The 27,872-nt window shown below is 29.3% G+C and overlaps 5 protein-coding genes and 1 long non-coding RNA gene across 13 annotated transcripts in view; 5 read left to right on the forward strand and 1 right to left on the reverse strand.

The window, feature by feature from the left end:
- Window positions 1-554: 554 nt before the first annotated feature.
- LOC141537503 (uncharacterized) lies at window positions 555-2,981 on the forward strand. Of its 5 annotated transcripts, XM_074258527.1 has the most exons (9): window positions 555-676; window positions 1,052-1,092; window positions 1,181-1,319; window positions 1,381-1,584; window positions 1,643-1,817; window positions 1,873-2,093; window positions 2,153-2,403; window positions 2,494-2,635; window positions 2,712-2,981. In XM_074258527.1, exons 4-6 carry the CDS (start codon window positions 1,464-1,466, stop codon window positions 2,054-2,056), a joined length of 480 nt encoding a protein of 159 aa, XP_074114628.1. In that variant the 5' UTR covers window positions 555-676; window positions 1,052-1,092; window positions 1,181-1,319; window positions 1,381-1,463; the 3' UTR covers window positions 2,057-2,093; window positions 2,153-2,403; window positions 2,494-2,635; window positions 2,712-2,981. The 5 variants fall into 5 exon arrangements, with proteins under 5 accessions (XP_074114628.1, XP_074114626.1, XP_074114629.1 ...); XM_074258525.1 differs by lacking the exon at window positions 555-676 and having other exon boundaries at window positions 716-1,092; XM_074258528.1 differs by lacking the exon at window positions 555-676 and having other exon boundaries at window positions 716-1,092; window positions 1,643-1,813.
- A 300-nt stretch (window positions 2,982-3,281) lies between these two features.
- Rin (ras GTPase-activating protein-binding protein 2) lies at window positions 3,282-13,518 on the forward strand. Of its 4 annotated transcripts, none has more exons than XM_074258516.1 (8): window positions 3,303-3,417; window positions 3,624-3,719; window positions 4,931-5,240; window positions 5,512-5,695; window positions 6,325-7,026; window positions 12,160-12,606; window positions 12,771-12,906; window positions 12,983-13,518. In XM_074258516.1, the coding sequence occupies exons 3-8, from the start codon at window positions 5,131-5,133 to the stop codon at window positions 13,108-13,110; spliced, it is 1,707 nt and encodes a 568-aa protein (XP_074114617.1). In that variant the 5' UTR covers window positions 3,303-3,417; window positions 3,624-3,719; window positions 4,931-5,130; the 3' UTR covers window positions 13,111-13,518. The 4 variants fall into 4 exon arrangements, with proteins under 4 accessions (XP_074114619.1, XP_074114617.1, XP_074114618.1 ...); XM_074258517.1 differs by lacking the exon at window positions 3,303-3,417 and adding an exon at window positions 4,519-4,604 and having other exon boundaries at window positions 3,498-3,719; XM_074258518.1 differs by lacking the exon at window positions 3,624-3,719 and having other exon boundaries at window positions 3,282-3,417.
- Window positions 7,131-11,948, reverse strand: LOC141537504 (uncharacterized). The gene is made up of 3 exons (XR_012480936.1): window positions 10,627-11,948; window positions 10,334-10,488; window positions 7,131-7,310 (listed from the first exon to the last, which is right to left on the reverse strand). It is a non-coding gene; the product is annotated as an uncharacterized LOC141537504 (long non-coding RNA).
- Window positions 13,519-14,002: 484 nt separating the features above from the next.
- Window positions 14,003-16,864, forward strand: Sparc (secreted protein, acidic, cysteine-rich). Its single transcript, XM_074258524.1, has 6 exons — window positions 14,003-14,118; window positions 15,395-15,490; window positions 15,571-15,795; window positions 15,909-16,127; window positions 16,199-16,549; window positions 16,654-16,864. The coding sequence occupies exons 2-6, from the start codon at window positions 15,416-15,418 to the stop codon at window positions 16,699-16,701; spliced, it is 918 nt and encodes a 305-aa protein (XP_074114625.1). The 5' UTR covers window positions 14,003-14,118; window positions 15,395-15,415; the 3' UTR covers window positions 16,702-16,864.
- Window positions 16,865-17,312: 448 nt separating this feature from the next.
- His2av (Histone H2A variant) lies at window positions 17,313-19,464 on the forward strand. Its single transcript, XM_074258223.1, has 5 exons — window positions 17,313-17,434; window positions 17,621-17,698; window positions 18,464-18,577; window positions 18,871-19,000; window positions 19,328-19,464. The coding sequence occupies exons 1-5, from the start codon at window positions 17,432-17,434 to the stop codon at window positions 19,387-19,389; spliced, it is 387 nt and encodes a 128-aa protein (XP_074114324.1). The 5' UTR covers window positions 17,313-17,431; the 3' UTR covers window positions 19,390-19,464.
- Window positions 19,465-21,258: 1,794 nt separating this feature from the next.
- The window catches only part of Cad87a (cadherin 87A), a 33,716-nt gene continuing 27,102 nt past the window's right edge, over window positions 21,259-27,872 (forward strand). The window contains exon 1 of the mRNA XM_074258265.1: window positions 21,259-21,506. Coding sequence (XP_074114366.1) covers window positions 21,484-21,506 — 23 coding nt within the window. The 5' untranslated portion in view covers window positions 21,259-21,483. The remainder of the gene's footprint in view (window positions 21,507-27,872) is intronic.

A 27,872-nucleotide genomic window follows, 5' to 3' on the forward strand; every position in this document is an offset into this window, starting at 1 on the left:
TTAGTTACCTATAACTTACTCTGCAAATAGACGTCAAAACTTGCTGTACAAGTATTTCCTTCAAATTGTAGTAAAGTTGAAAAGAAATTTAACTACAAGTTTGATTGTTAACTTGTATTCAAGTTGCGGCCGTAGATTTCCGTCAATTTGCTTACAACTGTTGTTGAGAGAAGAATTACCGCCAACTTGATGTATAAATTAACCGTAACTGCTGGAAGTCAACACTTACTGAGAAAGCGCTGGCTATCAGGGTAAATAACAGCGAATTTTCCCTATTTTTGAATAGGAATTTTTCCAATGGTAATATAGGAATTTTTTTCCTGGAAAAAAGGAAAATCTAAAAATAACGATGAAGATAGGTTTGAATAATTTTTTTCAATAATTTAAGTATTTACTTATTTATAATTAAAAAGATAATTTAATCAACCGACAAAGTGATTTACCATAGATTAAATATGACTATTGATTACCACCAAGGTCATCCATGGTTCAATTATTATATTTTAGTATGACAAATCGGAAAATAAAGATTAAAATCCAAATTGAATAATAAAATTTGGAGGTCGTATTTATTAATTAAGAGTATGATTGGAGATAATAGAGACTACTGGCAAATAAGAAAGACGTTTGAACCGGGAAGTAATGCATTTGAATGACAAAAATCCAGCGTATTCAGGTGTGCCTCTGTAAAAAAAATTCTAGGCCACTGATTGGAGCTGGTGGTAGAGTTTTTAGAGGACGAAAGTCTAAGAAAGGAACTATTGCTGCGCTGTGACTCCTCTCAGAGAACAAAGATATCGTTAAATTTACATAGTGCTGGCCAGTCTTGCTCAATTCGTAGGTCAGCTTGGAATCTCGAGGATTCTTTCTTGCACTTATATCGAGATTCATTCTGAAATTTATAAAAAATTAAAGCTTACTTGCTAGTGAGACACAAGAACACACTAGCTGAGTTAAATTAAATTATACCTTTCAGTGGAATTAATATTGGAAGGATAAAACCAACGGTCTCCGACAGACAAAATTATATTAAACAAATTTTATTTTGCAGATAATATTTATGATATTGAATTAAATATTTGGGAATTTGAAGTAAGAAAAATTATTTTTTAATTTATTCTTCACCGTAAAAATTTTTGAAAAAAAAAAATTTTAAAAAGTATTTATAATTATTTTTTAGGAAATATATCACATCAACTGTGACAATGTTCCAATAGTTGACCGCCTACAAAATATGTACACAGATATTTTGATAGGAGTTTATAAAGCATATGCTTTTTATATTGGAGCGTTTTAAATTGGAAGAATAAAAAAATTAGGTAAGAGTTGTTGATTATTTTTTTTTTTTAGTTAAAAGAAAATTTTTTTTTAAAAAAACAGGTGTTTTATTTTAAGACCAAGCTTATTACGCGCAATCCGGAATAGAAAAATTGAAAGAACTAAAGGCAAGTGTGATCAGAGTAATGAAGACAGGTAAAAACTATTTTAGTAGCAAAAGTGAGAGTCTAACAATATGGAAATACTACGATTGGAAGCTGAACAAATGGACGTACGCAAACTGCGACGCGTTCAAGTGGTCGGAAGGTAAGTAGATAGACTTATTTTGCTGAGGTGATTGGATAATTTGTGATGGACTGTTTAGGAAGAAATTACATCCGCGTGAAAAACTACGTGGCGTACTATGAGCAGAGGACCAAGTGGTACTTTGACCCGAACGCGGATTACCTGTATGAGTGCAGCGGAATAAGAGCGAACTTCAATCCTTTGGATCTGCCGCAGGGAATCGTGTACAGACAGCATGTACTGTCCGATTGTAAGTAAGTTGATAGTTTATTAATTTTTGCCGGAGGTAATTCAGGCGGGGAGTTTCAGGTTTTCCTGGAGAATTTTGACAGTGAAGAAGATACAAGTTGCCGGAAGTATGGATGGAACAATGTCAGAGGATACAAGAAGGAAAACTGGACTTCTGCGTGCATTCTGGGTGACCACAGTGACCTGGAGAAGTTGTGCGCCTGCGATAAACAAATTGACAATGACATCAGCGTTCGTATGCTGAGTTTGAGAGAGTATTACACCAACAGCTCGGACAATCGGTAGTAACTGAAGGTGTTTGCTTTGATAAGCTCGTGGATTGATGATATTTGGTTTGCAGAGTCCTCACGGGGATCAGATTTGCCGTTGAGAAGAATGTGATAACGTTGCAAATCCAAGAAGGACATCTGGTCAATGGAGAGATTGATCCAAGCTCCGTTAAATGGAGAACTGACGGTGGTTGGTCATCCTGCAAATGAACCGACTCAGACTGTTCGGTTTAGTTACAAGATTTTACAAGTTTCGGTTTAGTTACAAGTTACGGGTTTAATTTAGACGACATTGAAATGCCTGATGGACAATTCATCACAGGTACTAAAGTTTACCCATTTTTTATCAATCGCTTCTCAAATAGTCTTATTTATCAGCAACAATCTTGTATAATTGAATTTAAATCCCCAGGAGTTAAATTTGTCGTGACGAAAGATGATCGAATATCACTAGCAGTTCGAGGATCGGTGATATACAACAGTGAAGGGAGCTTCTATTCATCGTCTGTCGGAGACCATTGGTTTTATCCTTCCAATATTAATTCCACTGAAAGGTATAATTTAATTTAACTCATCTAGTGTGTTCTTGTGTCTCACTAGCAGTAAGCTTTAATTTTTTATGAATTTCAGAATTAATCTCGACATAAGTGCAAGAAAGAATCCTCGAGATTCCGAGCTGACCTACGAATTGAACAAGTCTGGCCAGCACTATGTAAATTTAACGATATCTTTGTTCTCTGAGAGGAGTCACAGCGCAGCAATAGTTCCTTTCTTGGACTTTCGTCCTCTAAAAACTCTACCACCAGCTCCAATCGGTGGCCTAGAATTTTTTTTACAGAGGCACACTTGAATACGCTGGATTTTTGTCATTCAAATGCATTATCAATAAAATTACAACTAAAAAGATATTTATAAAAAATTGTGCTTACAGTTTTTCAAGTTTTTTACATGTGACATTTTTTTTTTTTTTAATTGTTTAATTGAAATTTTTTCCATAAAAAATTTAGAAATGTCAGTTAACTTAATTTTAATAATTTAATGACATAAAATTTTTAAACATCGTATTTGGTATTTAATATTCTCACCAGAGCGCGCCTCAGTAAAATTCTGCAATCAGCTGATTGGTCATCCCAGTAGCGTGTGAGACTTAAGTCCGCCATGTTGTTCTTCATGAAAACAGCTTAAACTGTAAACTGTAGGATTAACAGCCCGGCACTCATCCCCAGTGACTAGTTTTACTTGGCCACATTTTCTCGGAGGACTGCCGCTGCTTCCACGGTGAATCGCATCACCGACAAAGGACACACCGCCTCTGAAAGCAAACCAGACAAAGAAAGTGAGTACCTACACCACATGACCAAATATATATCTGTACTTGCATCCCCTACACAAAAGTGAGCCGTGAGCGTTTTATAGACATTATATGTGACCAGTGTTAAACACTTGATACTACTTACTGCACGGAGTGTCTATAAAATAAAATAATTTTTCTTATTTTAAATTTTTATACGAAAGCATTTATTGTATTTTATTCTATCGCAGTTATTAATCACCCGCTATTTAACTACAAGCAATCACCGAGTTTTTAAAATAATTGAGGACCAGAATAAAAACGTGCGATCACCGATTTAACTTTAAGTAAGTCTCTGTGAAGTAAACCACCCGGTTTATTTATTTATTCTCCATTATTTTTATTTATTTATTTTCTACTCTTAAAAATTCCATTTAATTTTTTTATTTTCATTCCAGATATTAACTTTGTTTATTAATTTGTTTATTTGTAAATTAAAATGGCGGACGTCGATAAAATAGCCGACGAAAAAATTATTTTATTTAGACGCGAGCATTTATTTAATATTTGTTGCCGCGTCTAGAAAATCGCCATGCTTGAATCTGAAAAAATTTTAATTCAAATTAAGTTTGCCGACATTTAAAAAATTGTTTTAGTGAATAATTATTTTTAAAAAATTACACTTGTAGAAAATTTTTAAAATTACACCTGCAATTTTTTAAAAATATTTTTTTGTTATTAATTAATTTAAAAAAAATTAAAAACGTCGGCTTTTTATTAGTGTAAAAATATTAAAATTAAGTTAGCCGACATTTAAAAAATTTTTTTAATTTATTTTATTGAAAAAAAAAAAATTAAAGAAAAAATCATACATCCAATGTTTGTTTTAATTATTTAATTAATGAAAAAATTAAAAATGTTAATTTTTTATTTTTTGCTTTAAGAAATTTTGTAAATTTTAGGTATTGATAAAGTCTATGGCTTTGTGCCGACTACCGACATTTTTTTTTGTGAGGTTATTAGACCCAGCTTCGTGTTTTTCGGTGCGGGTTGTATATTGCATTGCTCAGTACTCGTGCGATTATTTTTTTTTTTTTTAAAGAAAATTTTTGTAGGCTTGAAATTTTAGAGAATTCGTATTTTTAGGAATTGGGGGATTTAGGTTCATGGTGGATTATTTTGCTAGCGTGTCGTATAGAAAGACACGAGGAGACCTACCACGCGTTGTAGTAGTAAGCCATGTGTTTTTTTTTTTTTTTTTATTTTTATTTTTTAAATTAAATTATTTACATATTATTTACAAAAATTAATAAAAATTAAGTCAGCTGATCTTTAAAAATTAAAAAAATTTTTTTTTTATTGGAAAATTATTTTTAAAAAAATAAAAGAAAAAATTTCACTATTAAAAATTAATTATGAAATTTAATTCAGCAGATATTTATTAATTTTAATAATTTTTTAACAAATAAATTATGGAAAAAAAATGCAATTTTTTTTAAATAATTTTTTTTATTATATAAAATTCAAAAATTAAAAAAACCTTTTTTTTTTGTTTCAGATTCAAAACGTAATTTTTTAAAAAAAATTCAAAACCGAAAAAAAAAAAATTGAGTTTTTAATAGACAGTAATTGATAGAAATAATTAAAGTAAAGTAGACAATAAAATTCTAAATAAAAAACAATAATAATCAGTCGGTAGTATTTTGATAAAAATAAACAGTTGATAATAACTACATAATAAAGCCAACAAATTAGGAAATGGTCATGGATGCTACATATTCGGCAGCACACTCAGCACGATCTGTTGGTCGTGAATTTGTCCGGCAATATTATACATTGTTGAACCAGGCACCTGCTCATTTACACAGGTAATTATTATAATTATTATTATTAAATTTAAAAAAAAAAAATGTAAATTTTTTTTTATGAAAAAAAATTCTTAGAGTATTTTAAATTTGTAAAATTTTTAAAAGTCTATTAGTTGGCAATGACACAAAATGTAACACCGAATGATGTAATTTGAAAGTTGTTCTATAAGTGATTGACTATTTGTAAATAGCTAACTTTTAAATGAATATAATTAAATTAAATGTCATTTAAAATTTTTTTTTATTTATTTAATTATAAATTTTGTTTCAGATTTTACAGTCACAATTCAGCTTTTATACACGGTGGTTTGGACAACACAAACCGCGATGTTATTCCTGCGGTTGGGCAGAAAGAAATTCATCAGAAAATTCAGGAATTGAATTTCCGGGATTGTCATACTAGAATTAGTCAAGTTGACTCTCAAGCTACTTTGGAAGATGGAGTAGTCATTCAGGTAAATTTTTTTATTATTTATATTAATAAAAAAACAAGCTCATCCTGGTGTTACACTTATCAAGAGCTTTCATTTGAATACCCACATACATTTTTTATATATTTTTCATATATACATATATATATATATATATATATATATATATATATATATATATATATATATATATATATATATATATATATATATATATATATATATATATATGAAAAATTGATGTGGGTACTCAAATGAAAGCTCTTGATGAGTGCAACATCGGGATGAGCTTATATCTTTAAAATTGTCAATATTTAAGAAATGACCTAGTATCTTGTGAACTATTAACATTTTTCAAAATATAAGATCATCCCGATATTATACTCATCGAGACCTTTCATTTGAGTACCCACATCAATTTTTCATATATTTTATATATTTATATATATTATATATATGTATATATGAAAAATATGTAAAAAATGCATGTGGATACTCAAATGAAAGCTCTTGATGAGTGTAACATCGGGATGAGCTTATATCTTTAAAAATGTCAATATTTAAGAAAGTACAGTGCAATTTAACAGGAGTCATTATTTTATTTGTTTATTAAAAATATTAAAAATATGAATTAATGAAAAATGTATTTTCAGGTAACTGGTGAATTTTCAAATGCCGGTGAGCCAATGCGTCGTTTCACCCAAACCTTCGTATTAGTAGCGCGTGCTCCAAAAACCTACTACGTGTTGAATGACATTTTTCGCTACCAAGACCTTGGTTTTCCCGACGAAGAAGTGGAGCTAGAAACAGAGCCATCTAACGAAAACATCGAGCGTCCTGAGACCGAGGAAGGTCGCTCTGAGGTGGACGAAGATGACCAGGGACAAAGCCAGGCGCCAGTTACCGTGGAGCATCATATTCCCCAGGCAGCTCAACCTCTTCCTCTCCAGACCCAGCCGGTGATTCCGCCCCAGCAGATGTACTACCCCCCGACCAGCAACCAGATGATCGTCGTTAACGGGACAATCCACGACCCAGAGGCCATGATGAACCAGCAGCCTCCAATGATGCCCATTCCTCAGCAGCCGGCTGCTCCGTTTGTAGAACCCGCTGTGGAGTTCACTCAAGAAGAAGCTCCTGTTGAGCAGCAGCCAGAATCCCAGAGTGAGGAGACTCGTGTTGAGGAACCTCAGGAACAACCCACGGAGAACTTCAACCAGCAGCCGGTTAATGAGACCGAGAACGAGCAGACCGCTTCCTCGGGAGTTAACAACAAACCCAAGTCATATGCCAGGACTGTCAGGTCCAATGCTATTGGTGGAAGCTGCAACATCATCCCCAAGACCATGTCACCGGTTAGTTTATTTATTTATTTTTTTTTTATTTTTTTAATTAAGGGGGTATTCTAGTCTAGAACAGTGAATTTTAGGTCATTTTTAAAGTGCCGTTAAAAAAAAAACAATAAATATTTTTACCATCCATTTTTTTATCACTTGTTTATTAATGTTTTTAAAATACAAAAAACAATTTTAAAAAAAAAAAAAGTGAAAAATTCAAAAAAATGGCGGCTGATGAAGTGGGGGGTCTCAAAAAATTGGCACCTGAGTCTTCTTCCCACGAGTTCAACCCTCCTAGTCATCTGAAATGAAAAAAAAAAAAAAAAAAAAAAAAAAGATTATTAATCTACAGTGATGTCGCTATAGCCCGAACTAGCGATTAGTAAAAAAAAATTTTTTTGACAAAATGGCGACTGTTTGAAAAAAAAGTTTTTTTTTTTACTGTTTTTTTGAGTTTCTCGAATTTTTTAAAAATAGTAAAAATTGGAATTTGGGGATTATCCTAGTTCGGGCTATAGATAGGTCTATAAAGAAGACTCTCTGAAAATTTCAAGTGAATCGGTCCAGTAGAACTCGAGAAATCGTGGGAAGATGATTGAAAAAGTATGTTCTGAGAAAAACGCGTTTAAAGTTTCGCGTGAAGTTTTTCGCTGTCAAAGTCATAAAATGATATGTTATGGTTACTTTTTTTTAATCTGCCATTCCTGCTTCATACATTGGACCTTCTTCTACTTTAAAAAAACTATTTTCTGCGTTTCTCTCTTCCAATCGAGCAGTTCTAGCCTCCTTTGAAGCGTTGGATGTATGTATCTCAGATCGTTCAATCCTTGCGTTGTCCCGTCTCACAGCAAATGAATGAGTTTCTGGCCCAATTTGCATCCCCATAAGGGTCATCATTTTTAAAATCGGAAAGAAACCGTCATTGAAAATGCAAACAGCGATAAATGTTGCTATTTCAATCACCTGAGATCCGGAATGAATATGTTTCGGCGCGAAAGTCCAAATCAACGAGTTTAGAGACTCATTATTGTTCTGAGTTTCTGAACCTAAACATCGAGTTAATAATTCATCTGACGATAAACTGTCCTAAATTGGTCTAATAACTTTTAAGACTTTATTGTCTTTTTTCGCTTTCCGTAGCCTTGCACCCATTCTTTTTTGCACATGTCCTACGCATTCTTTTTTTTTCTATTAAGGGGTCACCATCATAAGGATCCATATTGAGTATGCCTTTGAAAGTCTTAGTATCACCATCTCCAATGTATTTCACGTATTTAACGCCGTGTTTTTCAACTGATCGACAAAACATCTCCACAACTGCATCTACTTCCATTTTGCCTGCACTTTGTAACGGTATATTTCTCTTTAAAAAAAAAAAAAAAATCCACTCGTCCTCTTTGGTCACCCCTTAATTTATTTAGGGCGCCACTGGATTTTTAGACACAGTATCCAGAAACTGAACCAGAGCATGGAGTAAGTTCTACAGGGTCGTGAGAGATTGCTGGGAAGAAAACAGAAATCATCAAGGAAATTCATTATTCAATTTATTTAACCCACCCATTACAATGATATTCCCCTTACAATTAATTAACACTTAATCCTAGGTCCTATTCCCGTTTATAAGACGGTTTCCTATCATAGTGGCTAATCCCGACGATACCCTCTTATGGAGCGACTATACCGCGGTTTCTATCATAGTTGCTTATTCCCGACGGTACCCTCTTATGAAGCGACCATACCGCGGTTTCTAATTATTTTCCTCCATTTTTCAATTTTCCATAATTTTCCATAATTTCCATTTTTCATAATTTGCTATAGTTTCATAGTTTCATAATTTCATCATTTTCCACACGCACCCACAATATAATTATTATCATCCAAACACACTAATTAAAATTTCCATACTTTATTAATTATTTTCTAAGACTATTATTTACTTTTATTTTCCAAATTAAATCTGATTAACTAATTTTCTAAATCCAAATTCCTATAGCGATTAATTTCCTTTTTAAAATTCTTAACTAATTTACTGCCGTGGTCTTAATAATACAACAGTAAATATTTAATACTAAGAGGTCTTCGTATCTCGTATTAATAGATTAAAATTCGATGACAGAGGTCTTAATAATCTGCCGACAAAATATTCGCTACGTCCTAGTATTCTTACAAATTTATTTTACATTTGTCGATTTTATTACGCCATATTTTATTATAAAATTTTACTTAATTACTTTAATTAATTTCCTTAAAATTAATTTAGTTTCATTTTTTCGACTTTTGTAATTTTATTTCATTTACTTGAATTGTTTTAATCTTGTCCAAATTATTTGTCAGAGTTAATTAATTAATTTATTTAGTTTTAATCTCTGAATTAAGAAATTGACAATTGGTTTTATTTCACTCAATTTTAACTAAATTATTTTACTTGTCTCTGAATAACTGAGTTTATTTTATTCTTGCTAAATTACTTTCTTTACTTTCTTTATGTTGTTTGAAACTTGAAATTTATTTTATTTTAATTTTGGGGATTATATTTCACCTTACAACGCCTTGAGATTTTTAGTCTCGATCTTGTACGTCCTTTACTCGGCGTTTTAGCTCGAAACAAGATGGCGGACCCTCTCCCAACTTTTGTTGAATTTTTCTTCAAGTGAAATGATTTATTTTCTACTTTTATCTAAATGATTTTAACAATTAATTTTAAAATTATTTTCTGATTCTAATTTTACTTTTGTTATATTTCACACAATCAAAATTCGTTCCCAAATTATTTATATTGATTTTAATTAATTTTAACTTCTGATGATTTTACTAAAATATTTTACTGAAATTATTTTAATGATTTTAATTGACACAAAATTAACTGATTTTACTCAAACTCAATTACCAGAGTTCAAATTTTCACGTGACACCAAAATCATGAATTAACAAACTGAAATAATTCCTAGTAAGATTAATCCCGACTCTGCTTACGTGTTTAATTAATAACCCGAAATAATTCCTGGTATTATTAATTACATATTTAGTTATTTCATTTCTGACTTGTTCTTAAATTTATTGTTAACTTTATTCGGACTTTTATTATGACTAGTTACCAAATTTTGTTCTTAAACATTTCGTTAATTATTTTTGATGTTCAGTTAAATTTACTAGTACTTAAATTTTGACTAAACTAATTGCTTAAATTTTGGCAAGATTAATTGATTAAATTTTTATTTAAAAACTAATGATTGTAATCGAACACGAAATGGCGATAACCTCCAGCCGACATAAGGCCTGGCTAATGCCACTTTACCGAGAATCTATTTAGACATATTTATTGTACCTGGAGTCTTCTTGGGTTTTTCTTTTCTCAAAGTCCCTCGACGCTCTTACTTCCAGATTTCTCGTTTTTCCTTGATGTTTTCCTCGATGAGGTCTTATTGTCAGCACGGTCCTGAATCGCCACTTCGTAACTTAATTCTCAGGGAATATTTTATTCTGGAACACGAAATTGTTATTAGAATATTTCTTAGATTAATTAAACTTAAGCGAGCTGGCGTTGGGCCTAGCACGCATTAAATTTAACTAAATTTTATCGCCTCGTTCCACAGAAAACAATAGAATAAAAATAATTACCTGAGTAAGATGTTTGCGATGTCGATTCTTCGATCGTTCGAACACAATAAAACTTACCAAAATTTGTTGGTTTGTTTCTTCTTGGCTCTCTCTTCCCCACTCTCTCTCTCTCTCTCTCTCAGCGCTGGCGCTACCCTCTCGGGGACTTACTTACTAGCTTAAGACTATTGGCGCGAGTACTTCGGAGCACAGCGCCCTGGAGAATTGGTCGATAATTATAACTCGGATCGAAGACCTTCTCCGGATAAGGAAGGTCCCGTGTACTCCATTACAACTTCCTTTGTGATTAATGGTACAAACTTCTTCATGATCTTCATATCAATGATTATACGCTAGAATATCTGATTTTTTTTTATTCTTCCAAAGATTACAGCCTTGACAAAAACTGGATTTGACAACCGTATCAACCACTTTCTTGCAATTTTTTGCTACAAGTGTGGTAACTCGAAATAAAGAATTAAAACCTCTTTTTTTCCAAGTCCCATCACCAGAAACTGTAAACTCCGTTGGGTTGGCATTTGGATCACAAGCTGAAATTAAATCTTTTTCTTCTTTCACAGCTTTGGAAATAACGAGATTATAAACAGCAGATGCGGCTATATGTATATTTTTCATAGAAGCGTAGTAAGTCCCGATTGATAACCCTTGACAAATATCCATCAAACTACAGAAGATATTAATTCCTTCTCTGCCAACTCCTAAAAACCGCATAGCAAATATCACTTCAAAGGATTTTTCAATCAATGGGCATGATGATATATATTGTATACTCTCACAACTACATTGTAATGCAATTTTAAAATCTATTCCACGTTGAGCCGTTCTAGAAAATTTAATCTCTTTCTTGCAATTTGTACACAGAACTAAAGAAGAAATTGCCGAAAAAACAGTGAAAAACTCCAAAATACAGTACCCGTAATTATTTTCAATTATAAACTCTTCATCCTTTGATTTACTTAGCTTTGCTGCTGATGAACTAGTAAAACTGGTACTTTCTTCGACAGTGTGCCGATTGCCGTGAAACCGTCGTTTTTTTGGGCGATCAGCACGCGTAATCCTTTCCGATGTAGATTTTTTATCCATTTTATTTATTACAATTTTAATTAACACTCACAAAATACTTATGCTTTGCTACACTTCACATACGTCCACGTGTTTTTGAGGTTAAGATTTAATTGCCAGCAACTGGATGTTAGTGAACACTGTATAACATAAAGGACACACACACACACATATATATATATATATATAAAGGAACAAAAGGTTTACTGAGAAAGGGGATTCAGGTAGACGGAGAATCCCTAATGCATTTTGTCCGATTATACCGTGCCTAATCAGTTTGGAGACCGGGTCAGTAAAATGCCTATATCTCCGAAAATAATTCGAATTTTTAAAAATCCTTTCGTACACATATTCTTAGATAGTTAAACTTTGAAAATATGAAAAAAAAAATCGATCTTTTTGAAATTCTAGACTAGAATACCCCCTTAAAAAATTCAACAGCTTGAAAATTAATTTAAAAAATTTTTCTAGCCTCCAGTCTCGAACGCGAGGAACGAGGAATGTTCATCAATCGACGTGTGGAACCCAAACAACACCAACATGTCGTCGAATGTTATGCCTTCTGGGCCAGGACAGCAACACCAGCCCAACAGAATGCAGAACTCTCAGCAACAGCCCCAGCCACAGCGACCTCGAGTAGGTCCACCTCAGAGAGACAACCGTGGAGGTGACAGACGTCGCGACTGGCCTGACCACCACCAGCTCTTTGTAGGAAGCGTCCCTCACTCCGCGACTGAAAATGAGCTGCGCATCATTTTCGAACGGTTCGGCAAAGTCGCTGATCTCAGAATATTCTCCAAGGGCAATGAGCGAAGCAAGGGACCTCAGGGCTCTAACAATTCTATGCGTGGTGTTCCTCATTATGGCTTCGTGACTTTTGAAGACTCTAATGTCGTTTCTAAAGTACTTGCCGCTTGTGTAAGTTTTTTTTTTTTAATTTTAATTTTTAAAAAATTTTAATAATTTTTATTTTTTTTTTTAATTTTTATAATTTTTATTTTTAAAAAATTTTTAATAAAAATTAAAATGACTAAATTTTTTTTTAAATGAATAATTATAATATTATTGAATTTATTTTATAGCCAATTTGTTATCCGGATGAGAATGGACAAAAATTAAATATTGAAGAGAAAAAAAATAAACCGAGAATACCTGGTGACAATATGAGAAATCAGGATAATATGAGATCATCAATGGGTCCTCAACAACGTGGTCCAGGTAATTGAAAAAATTTAATAAACTATACAAGACAATAAAATAAAATTTTTTTCTAAATAATCAATTAATTTTTTAGGTGGCCCAGGAGTAATGCGAGGTGGCCAACACCCACGAGGAGGTCGCGGTGGATTTTCCCGTGACGGCCGCGGTGGAATGAGACAACCGGGAATGGGAAACACCGGTGGCTACCAAAACCGCCGCTAAAACCCAGCGTTTACTAAAATACTACCTCCGAGAAAAAGAAAAAATAATTAACGATTAACAATTTATATATTAAAGTAATAATAATAAATATTAATTAATAAATTCTTTTTTCTTTTTCTATCTTTCAATAATAAAACTAAAATTAAAACAAAATGTGTCAATACCGTTATGAATAAACAACAAATTAACTAATAATTATTATTAATAATAATAAGACGTATTGTACGTCTTAATACCTTCCAATAAAATTTTATAAATTAATAATGTTCAATTTTTAAACAATCGAATAGTTTAAACGTCCGCGAGTGATAACACTGGAACTGAACTACTATTATTATTATTTTTATTATTAATTATTATTAATAAATATTATTATTAGTTATTATTTATGATAATTAAATAGTTGATTTTTTTTTCATAACTCGATTGTTAATTAAGCGCTTAAACGTAATTATTAATTTAATTTTAAGGCTCCAGGAAATTTATTTTTCCTATTTCTATTTTTTTTTGTTTTTTTTCTTTTTTGACTTGAATTTATTATTTGATTTGTAATAAATGTGAAAAAAAAAAAAAAATAAATCGTTGTTTCTTCTTTATAATTTAAGGCGCAATTTTTTCCTGGGGTCTTTGAGGAAAAACAAAGAAGAAATAAAAATTTTTTTTTATTTTTTTTTTTCAACAAAATTTTGTTAATTTTGTAATTATTTGTCGAAAAATTTATTTTTATTTTGAATAAAATATAAATGAATTTGGACAAAATTTATTGAGTTTTTTTATCGTAGATGTGGTGTATGTTTATGGAAGGAAAAGATCAGAGGGTGTAGGAAGCCGATGAGATCATGCAGATTGTATATATAATAAGCATACGTGTATATGTAAGTAAACTTATACTACTCTGGAACTAATGAAGAGCTTTATATTAGTTCTGGCCAAAGCTGAATGCGGATGGAGAGAGTTTAGTTTTAGTTCATCTTTTGAAGTTGGCGGAGCTTAATTATTTTACTTAAGGTATTTATTATTATTATTAAAATTTATTTTTAGTAAAAATTTTATTTCTTCTTTATAAAATTTTTTTTTACTTGCTTAATTTTAATAATTTTTTATTTCTTCTTTAAAAAATTACAAGATTAATTTTTATTATTATTATTGTTTTAAAAAATTAAAACTTTGATTTCTTCATTAAAAATATTTTTTATTTCTTCTTTAACATATTAAAATTTTTCATTTTAAAAAAATAAATATAAAATTTGTATTTCTTCTTTTAAAAAATAATTATTTTAATTAATAATATAAAATTCTTTTTTTTATTAATTAAAAAAATTAATTTCTTCTTAAAAAAGAAAGTATAAATTTTCAATAAATACAAATATGATATTGAAATTTAAAATCAAGGGTAAAAAAATAAATATTTAAAGTTCAATACTAATAATTTAAATAACTGGTAATGAAAAAAGTTCAATAGTGTAACATTTACATTGATCTCAATTCACAATTAATTAATTTAAAAAACAGAACATTTGCTATAAAAAATTGTCACATTTATTTTTATCTAAACTTCCTGCATGATGATTGATATCTTAACACACAAAAATATTAATTAATTAAATAATAATGATATAATAAAATGCGTAAAGATTAAATGTGCAGACGCATCACAGCTGAGAGGAGTTTGCTAACCGCATGTAACTACTTTTACTTAAAATATTGAGTCCAACGCTCCGCTCCAATCATGTGTATCAATATGTACATGCATGTGTATATTGATATCACGTATGAGAGTAAACGAGGAAGCTGTGCTTCTGAAATCTTACGCCGGCATTTTTTTAATATAAAAGAGTATGCGTAGGATGATTAGTGTTACTACGCGTACTTATTCCACGCGTTTATTTCCTCTTACCAGTTTATTTCAATTATTTTAAATCTGAAAATAAAATAAGTAGCTATTATTTTTTTATTTTTATTACTTAGTTTTTAAAAGAAGAAATAATTTTTATTATTAGTAAAAATTCAGTTTTTATTAAAACTTTATTTCTTCTTTAAAAAATTAATTCATTTATATTAATTAATTATTATTATTTAATTTTTATCTCTTTAAATTTTCAAAAAAATTTTTTTATTTCTTCCTAAAAAATGAAAATTCTTTTTATAATATTAAAACTTTATTTTCAATAAAAATTTTATTTCTTCTTTAAAAATAATAAAAAATTATTATTATTATTATTATATAAATTTAATATTAACAAACTAATATATCTTCTTAATAATAAAATTGATTTACTTATAGACATAAATTAATAATAAAATAATGCAGTCAAGGCTGCGGTTATTGGCTCTTGCCCTTATTCTGGGTCTTGTCATCACCAATGTATCCTCAGCGGAAGTAAGTTTAATTTATTATTATTATTATTATTATTATTATTAAATTTTGAAATATTATTTACTAACTAATAATTATTGTAGAGAAGAAGAAAACATAGACGACGTACAACGACAGAAGCTCCTTTCCAACCAGAGGTAATGAATCTTCTGAAAGAAGATGACAATTCCAAGGAAAAGTTAGTTGCCAAAATGGACGACCAGGACTCGAATTCCGAAAGCAGGGAATATGAAAATGAACCTAAAGATAGAGTATTGAGAATGGATCCTTGTTTGGACAAACATTGCGGCGCTGGACGAGTTTGTCGGGTAAATTTTCCAAAGAATTTCAGATAGTAGCTAAAAAAATCCAGATTATACTCATTATAATCTGGATTATATACCAACTACTATCTGAAATTTTTTTTTACAAATTTTTTTAGGTTAATGATCTTGGAGCTGCAGAATGTGTTTGCATAGAAGTTTGCGATGAAGAAAAAGATCCCCGTCGTAAAGTTTGCACCAATTACAATGAAACATTTGGAAGCGACTGTGAAGTTTATCAAGCACGTTGTTTCTGTGACTCTAGTGATTCTCGTTGTCGCGGTCCAGATTATCAGCACATCCATATTGAATATTACGGTGAATGCCGTCAAATGCCTGTAAGTAACCTAAAAAAAAAATTATTTTAATTTTTTAATCTAATTTAATAATTTGTAACCTTATCCTGAAGATGTGCAAAGAAGAAGACATGATGGACTTCCCCCGAAGAATGCGCGACTGGCTTTTCAACATAATGCGCGACATGGCGGATCGTCAAGAGTTGCCAACTCACTTTTTGAAAATGCAGCGGGAAGCTGAAACAAACTTAACCTTGCGCTGGACCAATGCCGCCATTTGGAAGTGGTGTGATCTTGATGGCCATCCTCATGACCGTGCTGTTTCACGGCACGAACTGTTCCCGATTCGAGCACCTCTCATGGCACTGGAACATTGTATCGCTCCATTTTTGGACGGGTGTGATGAGAACAATGATCATAAAATTAATTTAATTGAGTGGGGAAAATGTCTTCAGCTTGATGAGGTTATTATTATTATTATTTATTATTTAAAAGGCCATGGAGTCGTATTTGTTAATTTATCATGATTATTATTAAATTTATTAATTGTTTTTTATTATTGTTTTAGGATGATTTAGATGACAAGTGTGACGAGCTTGAAGAAGCTGGACATTAAAAATATTTCTTAATTTTTACTATTTTTTTTTAATATAATAATAATATTATTAATTATTTTATTACTAATTAAAGCTTAAAAATATTGTATTATGCGTTTGTAATTGTAATCTTCGATTGTAATACATGTAAGAAATAAAAAATTGATAATTAACCAAAAAAAATATTTTTTTAATATTTCTTCTTTATAATTTATCCTTTAATGTTAATATATCTTCTTTATATAAATTTTTTTTTTATTATAAAAAATATTTATAACAAATAATAATATTAATTAATATCATTTACAATTAAAAAATTATATAATTATTTTATTAATTAATATAATATTTATTTATCTCAACTAAAATTTAATTAATTTAATTAACAACAATAACACCGCAAAATTTAAATAAAAATTCTATCAATTTAAAAATTTTCAAATTCAAATTTTCCCCGCCAAATATCTTCTCTCCAATTGGCCAAAACCTCGCGCTCCTATTGGCCATAATTCTCAACCAATAAAAACCTCTCAATCTTCTCCCAAAAATCCTCACCCAGATGCCCGAATTATCTACTAGAATCCCCTGGTCTGATTGGCCAGTAGTCACCTGACCTCCAGTCGCGGGATGCGACAGCAGCGCCAAGCGTATTTGGCGGGATCGTGGTTCACAACGGCGTCTGTTATATTCTGCGTCGGTCTGTCGTAGTAGTTTGTCGTGCTGTGTAATTTAATCGTATCTCTCATCGCAATGGTGAGTCCACGAGTTATTAAAATATATATTTCATAATTAATTTAATCACCAATTATTTCTTCTTTTACCAAATTTTTTTTTCCTACTTAAAATTGAAAAATTCAAAATAAATTAAATTAAATAAAAATAAATTAATATTTTCTATAAATAATGAAAAAAAATTTAAAGGTTATTTTTTAATTTCAGGCTGGTGGAAAAACAGGCAAAGATTCCGGCAAGGCGAAGGCCAAAGCAGTCTCACGTTCAGCAAGAGCAGGCTTACAGGTTAGTAAAATAATAATTTATTAAATAAATAAATAAATATATTTTTTTATATTAATTAATTATTAATCACTTTTTTTTTTTATTTTAAAATTGGCGCCAAAAATTTATTTTTTGAATTCTAAAAATTAATTTAATTTCTTCTTTAAAATTAATTATCCGGCTTTATTAATTTTTTTCACATATTTAAAGACTTAAACTACCGCCATTTTTGTTGTTTAATGACGCCATTTGTTTTACAAAAATTTTAACCTAAAAAATTGAAAAAAAAAAAAAAAAAAATTTTGTCAATTTCAAAATTAATTAATTTAAAATTGACGCGCTAAAAAATAATTTATAAATTAAAATAAAAAAGTAAAAATGGTTTAATTTAATGTGAGTAGTGATGCGCAAGAATTTTATTGAATTTTTATAAAAAAAAAAAATAAATTTTCTCTTTGACGCCATTTTGAATATTTTTATTTTTAAAAACAATAATTAATAACAGTAGTTTTTATAAAATTAAGATAACAACGTTTGGTGTACGTATTTAATTAAACAAAGCGTATGATCGGTCAATATACACCTACATACATCTACACGCATGATGTATTGTAAGGAAAAATAGCTGACGCTCAGCCGGATGTTTTTGCCACGGGCGCCATTTTGTCCACGTTACAAAAACATTGGCTGTTTTTGAAACTTGCAATTTTTAGGATTTTTTTTTTTAAATTTTTTACAGGAAAATTATTTTAGAGTAAATTTTAATTTATGGGGTTTATTTTCTAGTTCCCCGTTGGAAGAATCCACAGGCATTTGAAGAACCGGACGACCAGCCATGGACGTGTCGGTGCTACCGCTGCTGTTTACAGCGCAGCCATTTTGGAGTATTTGACTGCTGAGGTACTTTTTATGTGACTTTTGTTTGTTTACATGCTTTTTGTGTGCAATTAGAGTTTATGTTGCGGTTTTTCTTAAGTGTGAGATTAATTTTCGAAGTGATATGATGCGGCAGGGGTGCCAAAGTTGAAGTTTGAAGATGGCGACTTTTCGCGCGCTTTTTTGAATGTTTCTAAATTTTATATTTTAGAGCATTAATAGATAAATTTATTTATTGGAAATTATAGTTTAATTTAATTATTGAAAAATTTTATGATTGTTAAATAATATACTAATTTCCTGATAACTTTTTTTAGGTTTTGGAGTTGGCGGGTAACGCGTCTAAAGATTTAAAAGTAAAACGTATTACACCTAGGCATTTACAACTTGCAATTCGTGGAGACGAAGAATTGGACAGTCTTATTAAAGCTACCATTGCCGGAGGAGGTAAATATTTTTTTTTTTTTTTCAAATTATTAATTTTTATCTAATACTTGGTGTCCTTATTTATCTGCAAGTGAAATTTAATTTATTCTTCACTGTGGAAATTAAAAAAAAAAAAATTAGCATTGTTTCCCGATTTTTAATTTTTTGCAATAAAATATATAGTTTGCCGTGGAATTTATAAAGAAATTAAAATTATTTAAAAAAAAAAATTTTTTTTTATTTTAAATTAATTAAAAAAAAAAAAAAAAAAAAAAATGAAAAATTTTTCAAGTAAAAAATTAAAATTAAAAAACATTAAATTACTAATTACTATAATTTATTTTTCAGGTGTAATCCCACATATCCACAAATCACTTATCGGCAAAAAAGGTTCACAAAAGCCAGCATAATTTAATACCTAATTTTAACTCTAATAATTAATAATAATAATAATTAATAATAAAATAAATAACAATAAGTGTTTATTATACGTTTATTATTTTAACTCTTACTATTACAAAATAATAATAAATTTTCTCTTAAATCTCTTTCTCTAAAACTCCATTTTTTTAATATATTTTTTTACCAATCGTTTACTCTCATTTTCACTTAAATTATTAATTAAATAACTTAACAGTAAATTATAATAAATAAAAATAATTTAATATTAATTGACATGGTGGCATATTTAGACCAGAAGAAAATATTTATAATAATTAATAATAATTACAGAGAAAGAGATAATTAATAATAAATTAAAATTGATGATTGTTGATAGTGTAACTGCGTTAATCTGAAATAAAAGAAAATTAAATTTTAATCTGAGTGAAAAATTTAATAAATTTAAAATTAAAGTATGAATAAGTGGAGGCGTGATATGAATATAAAATATATATATATATATATATATATATATATATATATATATATATATATATATATATATATATATATTGATTTATTAATAAATATATATAAATAAATAAATAATTATTATATTTTTTTTACGGAGGTTTTATCAATTAAAAAAAAATAATTTTATTATTTTTTAATATTAAAATAAATTTTGAAAGAAGAAATATTGAAGGAAGATGATAGGACAAATAAATAAACCTCCTGTGGCTTAATTAGATTTTATTACATTATTTTGTTACAAGTATTGACAATTGATTGATTATTTATTAATTGATTGGTTGTTATATTAGTTAATGATAAAACTCTAGGTTTAATATTAAATAATAATAATTATTTTTAGAAAGTCAATAGCCTCACTTGTGTGTCTCAAGAATTTGTCACCTTTTTTTTATTTAATTTGTGATATTATCTATCATTCTGTAGTAATTATTATTATTATGATTACCACTTTTAATACACATTACACGCCTTTGTCATACATGTTAACACACGCTCATTTTCATAATATAAAAATACAAATAATAAATTTTACAATAAATTATTTTTATTTGATTTTTTTATTTCTTCATTGATAATTGTTATTTTTTATTTATTTTTTTATTAATAATTATTATTTATTATTTATTTAAATTTTCATTGTTTTCTTCTTTTTAAGGATGAGAGTTTTTTTTAATAATTTAATTAATAAATTGTGCAATAATTATAACTTTGATTTCTTCTTTAATTAATTATTGATGATTTTTAAATTTTTCAAGAAGAAATTTTTTTTTTTTAATGAAAATTAAATTAAAAAATTTTAAAGAAAAAATAAGATTTTAATTATAAATTATTATTTAAAAGAAGAAATTTTATAAATGTAAAAAATTTATTACTTTTTTTTTACAAGATAATAAAAAAATGGTAAGTATTTCTTCTTTTATCAAATTAAAATTAATAATAATAATAAATAAATAAAATAATAATAATAATAATAAACGAAAAAAAAAATTTTTTTTTTAAATATTTCTTCTTTCACTCAAAAGATGGCAGCACTTAAATTCAAACCGCAGCATCAGAGTACATCAAGACGCCAAACCTGTACTGTGGCACTCTCCTCTCTCTCTCTCTCCAGCTAGTCAGAGTCTGCTCGGCTTCCAGCTCCAGTTAGAGTGTCCAGTGGCATTTCACAGCCTTGACTGTACAGTTGTTTAGCCAGCTCACAGCTGGCAAACTTGTTAAAAAATAATTACTTATAATATTAAATATATTAATAACAATAACCACCCTCACAGTTATTAATAATCAGTATTATTACCATTAATTATAAACAAACAATCTTCATCATCAAATAATCATCCGGCTGGTAATTTCTTCTGTCGTCAATACATAACTGTAATTATTATTATAACCATAAAAAACATTGCCACTTACTTTTAACATCTCTCACAAATTTACAATAATAATAATATTAATATTCTTCTTAATAAATATTTTAAATATCATCTTCATCTGTAAAAGTGAAATTAATTATCTTCAGTGATTAAAATTATTTAAAATGTGCTGGGTTGATAAAAAGTGATTTTTCTGTGTCAACATCTATTTTATTTACAATGACTGGATTTTTATTAATTACGTAAGTTATTTATTTATTTATAATTTCTTCATTAATATATTAAATTAAATAAATTAATAACTATTTTTTAGATTTATATTTTGTAAAGAATAAAAGAAAAATTATTTAATTATTTATCCGGTAATGAATAATTATTTTGGCTCATTATTCAGGGAAGAAATGTTTATTTTAAAGAAGAAATAAATAAATAAATAGTTATTTATTTATTGGAATGGAATGCGCGCGAATGTGTCATTAAATAAATAAAGATAGAAACAGGTGGAATTACCGTTATATATTCGGTTATATGGTAATAATAATTTATAGCAGTGTTTAATTATTAGTATGTACTGTAATTGTAATTGATGTCAAGTTGATTTTAGATGGTTAATTTTTTTTTTAATGCAAAAATCTAAAAATTGGTAAAAATTTGATAGGTTTTCATTGAAAATTGAGATTTTGGAATTTTTTAATGGATTTTAATAATTTTTTGATAAAAAAATTGATTTTTTGATAAAAAAAAAAAAAAAAATTAATTTTTTGTAAAAAATAAATGTTTAGAAATTTTGACAGGATTTAATTGAAAGAAAGTTAAATTTTAGGGAAAATGATGACTTTGTTGAGATTTTTTGAAAATTGAAATAAATTTAAATGATTTTTAGTAAAAAATAGAATTTTTTGGCTAAAGAATTTTGAATTCAGTCCATTAATTATATATTCCATTTGATAGCCGAAATATAAATGATAAAACGGAATCAGAGGATTATTTATAAATGAAATAACCGAGAGAATTAGCAGATGTGTGTTGTGGTACTTTGGTCCATTAGCTTTAGGCAGCCGCGAATTCAAGTAAGTCTACAGTGTAATTACAATTATTGATAGACTTAATACACAGTTACTGTAAATACAAACATATTATCCGAATCGAGAGATAATATTATTAACTAGAAAATTAGTATGTAGTTACATGCCTGTGGAAGCTTCCGTCGGCAATAGAATCAAAGTTACTGGAAATAGTTATCGTTGTTGAGGTATGACTTGATCAATTCTACGAATGTTAGAACAAAATAGTAACCTTATGTTCCATCTTACGACATTAAACTCGCTTATAACATTATTTTATGGCAAAAATTAACTTTGACTGGCATTTTAAGACCAACAGGACATTTATTTTCCATCTTACGGCTTAAATCAACTTCGTTCTTCACCTTACTGCCTAAATAAATCTTCATTTGTCATTTTATTACAATACAAACTTCAAATTTCTTCTTACGGTAAGACATGTACTTCATTATCCGTCTTACGGCGTAATATGACCTTGATTTTCATTTTTTAACACAAAATTAACTCCATTGTTTTATCTTAAGCACATATTAATTTTTTTTTTGCATCTAACGGAGCAAACCGAACTTCATTTTCCATCTTACAGCAAAAATGTACTTCATTTTCTATCATTCACCATAAATTCAAATTCTATCATGAATTTTCCGGTATAAATGTTACATTTCTTTTTAAATTTGAATTTTTATTTACAGTTTTTAAATTTAAACTTCACCACTAAATAAATATTTTCCAAAAACAGAATATTTTATTCACTTTGATCCGCTCTTGCGGAAAACAAAAAGTAGATATGTAAATATTTATAATAACTATATAACCGACATATAATAAAAATGAATAAAAGTGAACAATGTCACGTATGACGTATTTAACTAAAATGTCAAAAAAAAAAAAAAAAAAAAAAAAAAAAAAAAATTATTAAAAATATATTTCACGGAAGGGAAGAATAAATAAAAAAGGATTAAAAATAGGGAATTTAAATTATAAAAAAAAAAAAAAAAAAAAAAAAAAAAAAAGCAGTTTTATAATGAGTTGGAATGCCGGTACGGAAACATTCTCTACGATTACGCTCTCTTGAATTGCGTAATTGCTCAGCCGAGTCCCTGAAGTGTAAGTTCTTTCTTGCGATAGCCGTATAACATAATAGATCTCTGTATATTTATATAAATAACCCAACATTTTGATAAAATTTATTATTTCTTTTTTAAGATAATGATTGTTAGAAATCCTCCATTTTGTCAACCCCAATATCCATTTATCTATTAATATTCTTGTGACTTTTCTCAAGCCCTAAATCTCTGTTCCATCCCACTGAGAAACTTCTTTTAAGTAATTTTAAAACTAAAGGTCCCGATTTCAGAACAAACGCTCTACTGCTTTCACATTAATAACTTTGCCTGTAATTCCTTTCGTTCCAATCAAAAACTTCTGCAGGATCTTTTTTTATTAAGAATTTTTCATGCTTAATTAATTCTTTCCCAATTATCTTCACAATATAATTGATTCTTCAAAACAAAAGTTTTATTTATATTATTTTAATTATAAGAACAAAGATATCGGGTGATAAATGGCAAAAAGGCCTGCGTACATTTTTTATATTCTTCCTTTCGTCTTTTCTGAATTTTTAAGCTTTGAATTGGCTAAAAAAAAATTATTCCCGCTCTTTTGGCTTTAGCTTCCTAAATTTTCAAATTCCTAAACCCCAAAAAGTGTATAATTTTATACATTCGACCTTTTGGCTCACGAAATTGGCAAAAAATTCCACAAATTTCTTTATAAACTGAAGAAACTAACAATACTCCTCTATCGCAAAGTGTCATTCGCTAATTTGGACAATTTCGCTATCATAGAAACCATCTTCAAGCTCTGGTAAACACCAGCAATACAAATTAGTACAAAAACTCTCCAAAATTCTGCATTCTAATCGACTTTCCGAAGCTAAATCTTGTCTTCACTTTGTATCTTACTATGCTTTGAAGAAAAATCACAAAAACTCGATAAATTTATAGACAAATAGATTATTTTATGAAGAAAAAAAATCGTACACGTAACATCTGCACAACAATAATAATACTTGTAAAAAAAATTCCATTTCTGGGGTTTCCGACGCGTAACCACAGAATGAAAGAAAAAAAACCAGAAACCACTCCACTGATTCATATACATTTACACTTGCAACTCTGGCTCGGTATTGTATATCGTATACACTAGAAGAATCTTATCAAGAGCATCAATCTTTTATCATTACTTCACATCATTGAAAGACTATTGTTATGGTTGAGAAATTTTTTCGTTCCGTGTTCTTAAAATCTCACTGCTCTATCCACAAAATTATTGTGTTTCTCTCAGTAAAAAAACACAAGAAATTGTTTGTTTTTATCGACGATATAATCGTTGTTGGGATTATACTGCAGATAGAGTGGTAGAGTGTGATATTACTCAAGCAGTGACAATATAACTGTCATAATTTGAATTATAAATTGTGTAAGATTTTCTCACTTGATTTCATCAAAGTCTGGAAAACAATACAAGTGTAATTATTACTTAGGAAGACTCTGAAGAAAATGTCACAGTTTTTAAAGGTTGGTGCAATGACCTTAAGCTTAGATCGAAGAAGATACGATCAAGGATCAAAAACTCTAAATTTATATGAATTAGCATATCAATTGTTATTTCTAGCGTAAAAATGAAATAAACGACCTGAAATGAATTCCAAGAGGATTTAAAAAAGGACTTACACTTTTACGGGAAAATATCTCTGTAACGTTATATTGGTCTTTGTGTGAACCCGTTAAACCTGACGAGGTCTGGGTCATCGACCATTACCGGCATACGGTCATTTCAGTCTGGCTTTGATATTGTCTCAATAAGTCTCAGGGTTTATTGTCACAGCATGGTAACACACGTCATGGCAAAACTGTGAAAGTTTCTTTAATAAATGTCCGATTATTTATTCAATTTCCCTTAATAGGTTACGTGTAGTGACAATTAAAATTATGGCAATGCAATGTTCAATATTGCAGTGTTTACATGAAAAGTTACTATTGTTTTTTTATTGAAGAGTGATCAACGGTTGCGATATATCAATATCAATATTACTTATCAAAACAAACTCCGTTTTGTGGTTTAACTTTAAGCTGATTAAAGTGATTGGGAAGTTAGAGATTATAATCTCGTATTTTTATGGGAGTGATAACTATAAGAGTATGGAAGGATGTAAGTAGTTTTAGGATTTAAGGAGCTAGCTTGATTAGATGTAAAACAATTTTATGTTAATTTTGAGTAATAAAAATGTAAATTGTAAAAATTAAAACTAAATTACTGTAAGGTATTTTTTTTTTTTTTTTTTTTGTGCAAGACTCCCTAATTGTAATTATAATTAATGTAATTCCAACGCAAAATGTAAAATGTGTAATGTGTAAGATAGGCATATGTAGAATATAGTAAATGTGGCTGTTTACTCACTTAGTCATAGAACAAGACTTGACTACACTGGCTCCTGCTATTATAGACATTCTCCGGTTCTAGCAGTTCTCTCAGACACATGAGTTATGTATTATAACTGCTTATAGCAACGTATGACACACACATACACGACTACCTAGAGCGTATAACGTGTAGTGTAGGAGTAGTACCAGCTACCAGCATATCATACATGATAATATAGTTCCAGAGTTTCATTTTCTACGCTAAGCTATACCATTGCGGATTCATGAGGTAAATTTGTACAATTGTCATATTCCAGCTGATATTCAGAAATAAAGAATAATATATTCCTTAAGGATAATCAAGCTGGCTATTAATTGAATGAACCAGCCACTAGGGCTCGTTTTATAAATAATAATCGGAATTGAGGATAGCTTGGTGGTAAATTTAGTAAAGTGTGCTATCAAAAGCGCCCTGAGAGAGCAATATATGTAATCAGTCATCTGTGTAATCAATGTATTGCTTCGGCTTGTTGGTTACCCGGCATACATGCGCCAGAGACATGATTAACGTCAGTCTCCTCTCTGTCAATAGACTAACTAACAGTTAAATTATATTGAGTGTGGGAATGGGATAGTAACATGGATTGTAATAGACGAGAATCGATTGTAGAACAATTTTACCCAGTGACAGACGATGATGGCTATTTGATCAATTATTTAAATGTTCACGACAACCTTCATTTCAACGGTTTAATTATATTTTATCATTGATAGATTATGAAATCAAGGAGACAATTTGTGATTTGTTGTTTATATTAAAGAAGGATTTTAAAAAATATCACCGAAAGATATCTAATTACAACACCTGTACCATATAAAAAATATTTTTTCCCCCGGGGTGTAATAAAAAAAAATGAATATTGAAAAAAATATTGTTCCATTATTTGTTGGTGTTGAATTTTTAACGAATTGATCCATAAGACACTTGACCCGGGAATTCACCATTGTGAATTTATAACAATATGAAATAAAATATAGAGAGAAAAAGATAAATATGAATGTATCAATGAGAAGTTTTGTACTTTTTTCTTTTACATATAGACAGCGTATTAGATTCTAGCAGAAATAAGGAACAACGAGTTACAATGTCATAGAAAGTCATTAGGTTACTTTTTTAGCTGATGTACTTTAACCCATTTGAAAGTAGGAAATGCTCTTTTTCTTGTTAATTATTCAATATCAAAATCTCTTCAAGATTAAACTGGTCCCGCAACTTTTAAATTTTTAAAACAACTCGTCTTAAAAGTGTTCCAGTCTTCAAAGTGACACTGCAAAAAGTTCTTCTACTCATCCCAAGAAAGGCGACAAATTGACACGGATTAAGATTAAACAATTAGCGCCTCAAATATGACAATAAATGTATCCAGTAAATTAAAACATGTTGTTTAATGACACTAGATGTAATTCAGTATGTTAGTAGCAGTATCAGACATTTTAAGAGGAAGGACTTGACTTTTAATGTAAACGTCTAACCCCTTTAACAAGGTTGTCACAAAAGTAAATTTTATCCCGTGTTCTAGCGGTGTTTTAGCTGGTTGAAGCTCTGACGTGGTTGGTACACGTAAAACCTCCACCCAGGTCCGCTTTGCATGAGGAAACATGAGTAATGGTACATATATTGTCTATTATACGTATAAGTTTGGACTTTGTCAGACCATTTCTAACTACTCAGCATGTCAGAATGTCAGGGTCCAAAATAACTGAGAAAACCGTCAGACTATCACGTTTTTAGTACGTGCTCTAGTAGATATATACAGTAGCCAAAAGAGCTTCTGGTTAAGTATTCACTGCAGTATGCATATATCTTCACAACATAGATCACACATCCATAGATCTATATACCATGTAAAGATATTCAATATATATATAAAACGTGGAAACATGACATAGACTTTGTTGAATATTTTATCTCCCGAGTCAACATACTACTCCAGAGTCAAATCCAATCGAATTCAATACATCATATGTATAACTCTGTACATATTTTACCATCTCAGCGGACCTACAAGAATTACCGTCTGGGGAAATATCATCTTCAGAATGATAAAAATCTACAAAA

The sequence above is a fragment of the Cotesia typhae genome, unplaced genomic scaffold (assembly GCF_013202065.1).
Source record: "Cotesia typhae breed Kobodo isofemale line unplaced genomic scaffold, CoteBio_Ctyphae scaffold_91, whole genome shotgun sequence".
Taxonomy (NCBI): domain Eukaryota; kingdom Metazoa; phylum Arthropoda; class Insecta; order Hymenoptera; family Braconidae; genus Cotesia; species Cotesia typhae.

Coding starts and splice junctions, on each gene's coding strand:
- LOC141537503 (XM_074258527.1), top strand. CDS start 1,464: ATGAAGACAGGTAAAAACTATTTTAGTAGCAAAAGTGAGAGTCTAACA. Junction 1,585..1,642: donor CGCGTTCAAGTGGTCGGAAG/GTAAGTAGATAG, acceptor TGGACTGTTTAG/GAAGAAATTACATCCGCGTG. Junction 1,818..1,872: donor CATGTACTGTCCGATTGTAA/GTAAGTTGATAG, acceptor GGGGAGTTTCAG/GTTTTCCTGGAGAATTTTGA.
- Rin (XM_074258518.1), top strand. CDS start 5,131: ATGGTCATGGATGCTACATATTCGGCAGCACACTCAGCACGATCTGTT. Junction 7,027..12,159: donor TCCCCAAGACCATGTCACCG/GTTAGTTTATTT, acceptor AAATTTTTCTAG/CCTCCAGTCTCGAACGCGAG. Junction 12,607..12,770: donor CTAAAGTACTTGCCGCTTGT/GTAAGTTTTTTT, acceptor TTTATTTTATAG/CCAATTTGTTATCCGGATGA.
- Sparc (XM_074258524.1), top strand. CDS start 15,416: ATGCAGTCAAGGCTGCGGTTATTGGCTCTTGCCCTTATTCTGGGTCTT. Junction 15,796..15,908: donor GCGCTGGACGAGTTTGTCGG/GTAAATTTTCCA, acceptor AAATTTTTTTAG/GTTAATGATCTTGGAGCTGC. Junction 16,550..16,653: donor AATGTCTTCAGCTTGATGAG/GTTATTATTATT, acceptor TTATTGTTTTAG/GATGATTTAGATGACAAGTG.
- His2av (XM_074258223.1), top strand. Junction 17,699..18,463: donor CAGCAAGAGCAGGCTTACAG/GTTAGTAAAATA, acceptor TTTATTTTCTAG/TTCCCCGTTGGAAGAATCCA. Junction 18,578..18,870: donor TGGAGTATTTGACTGCTGAG/GTACTTTTTATG, acceptor AACTTTTTTTAG/GTTTTGGAGTTGGCGGGTAA.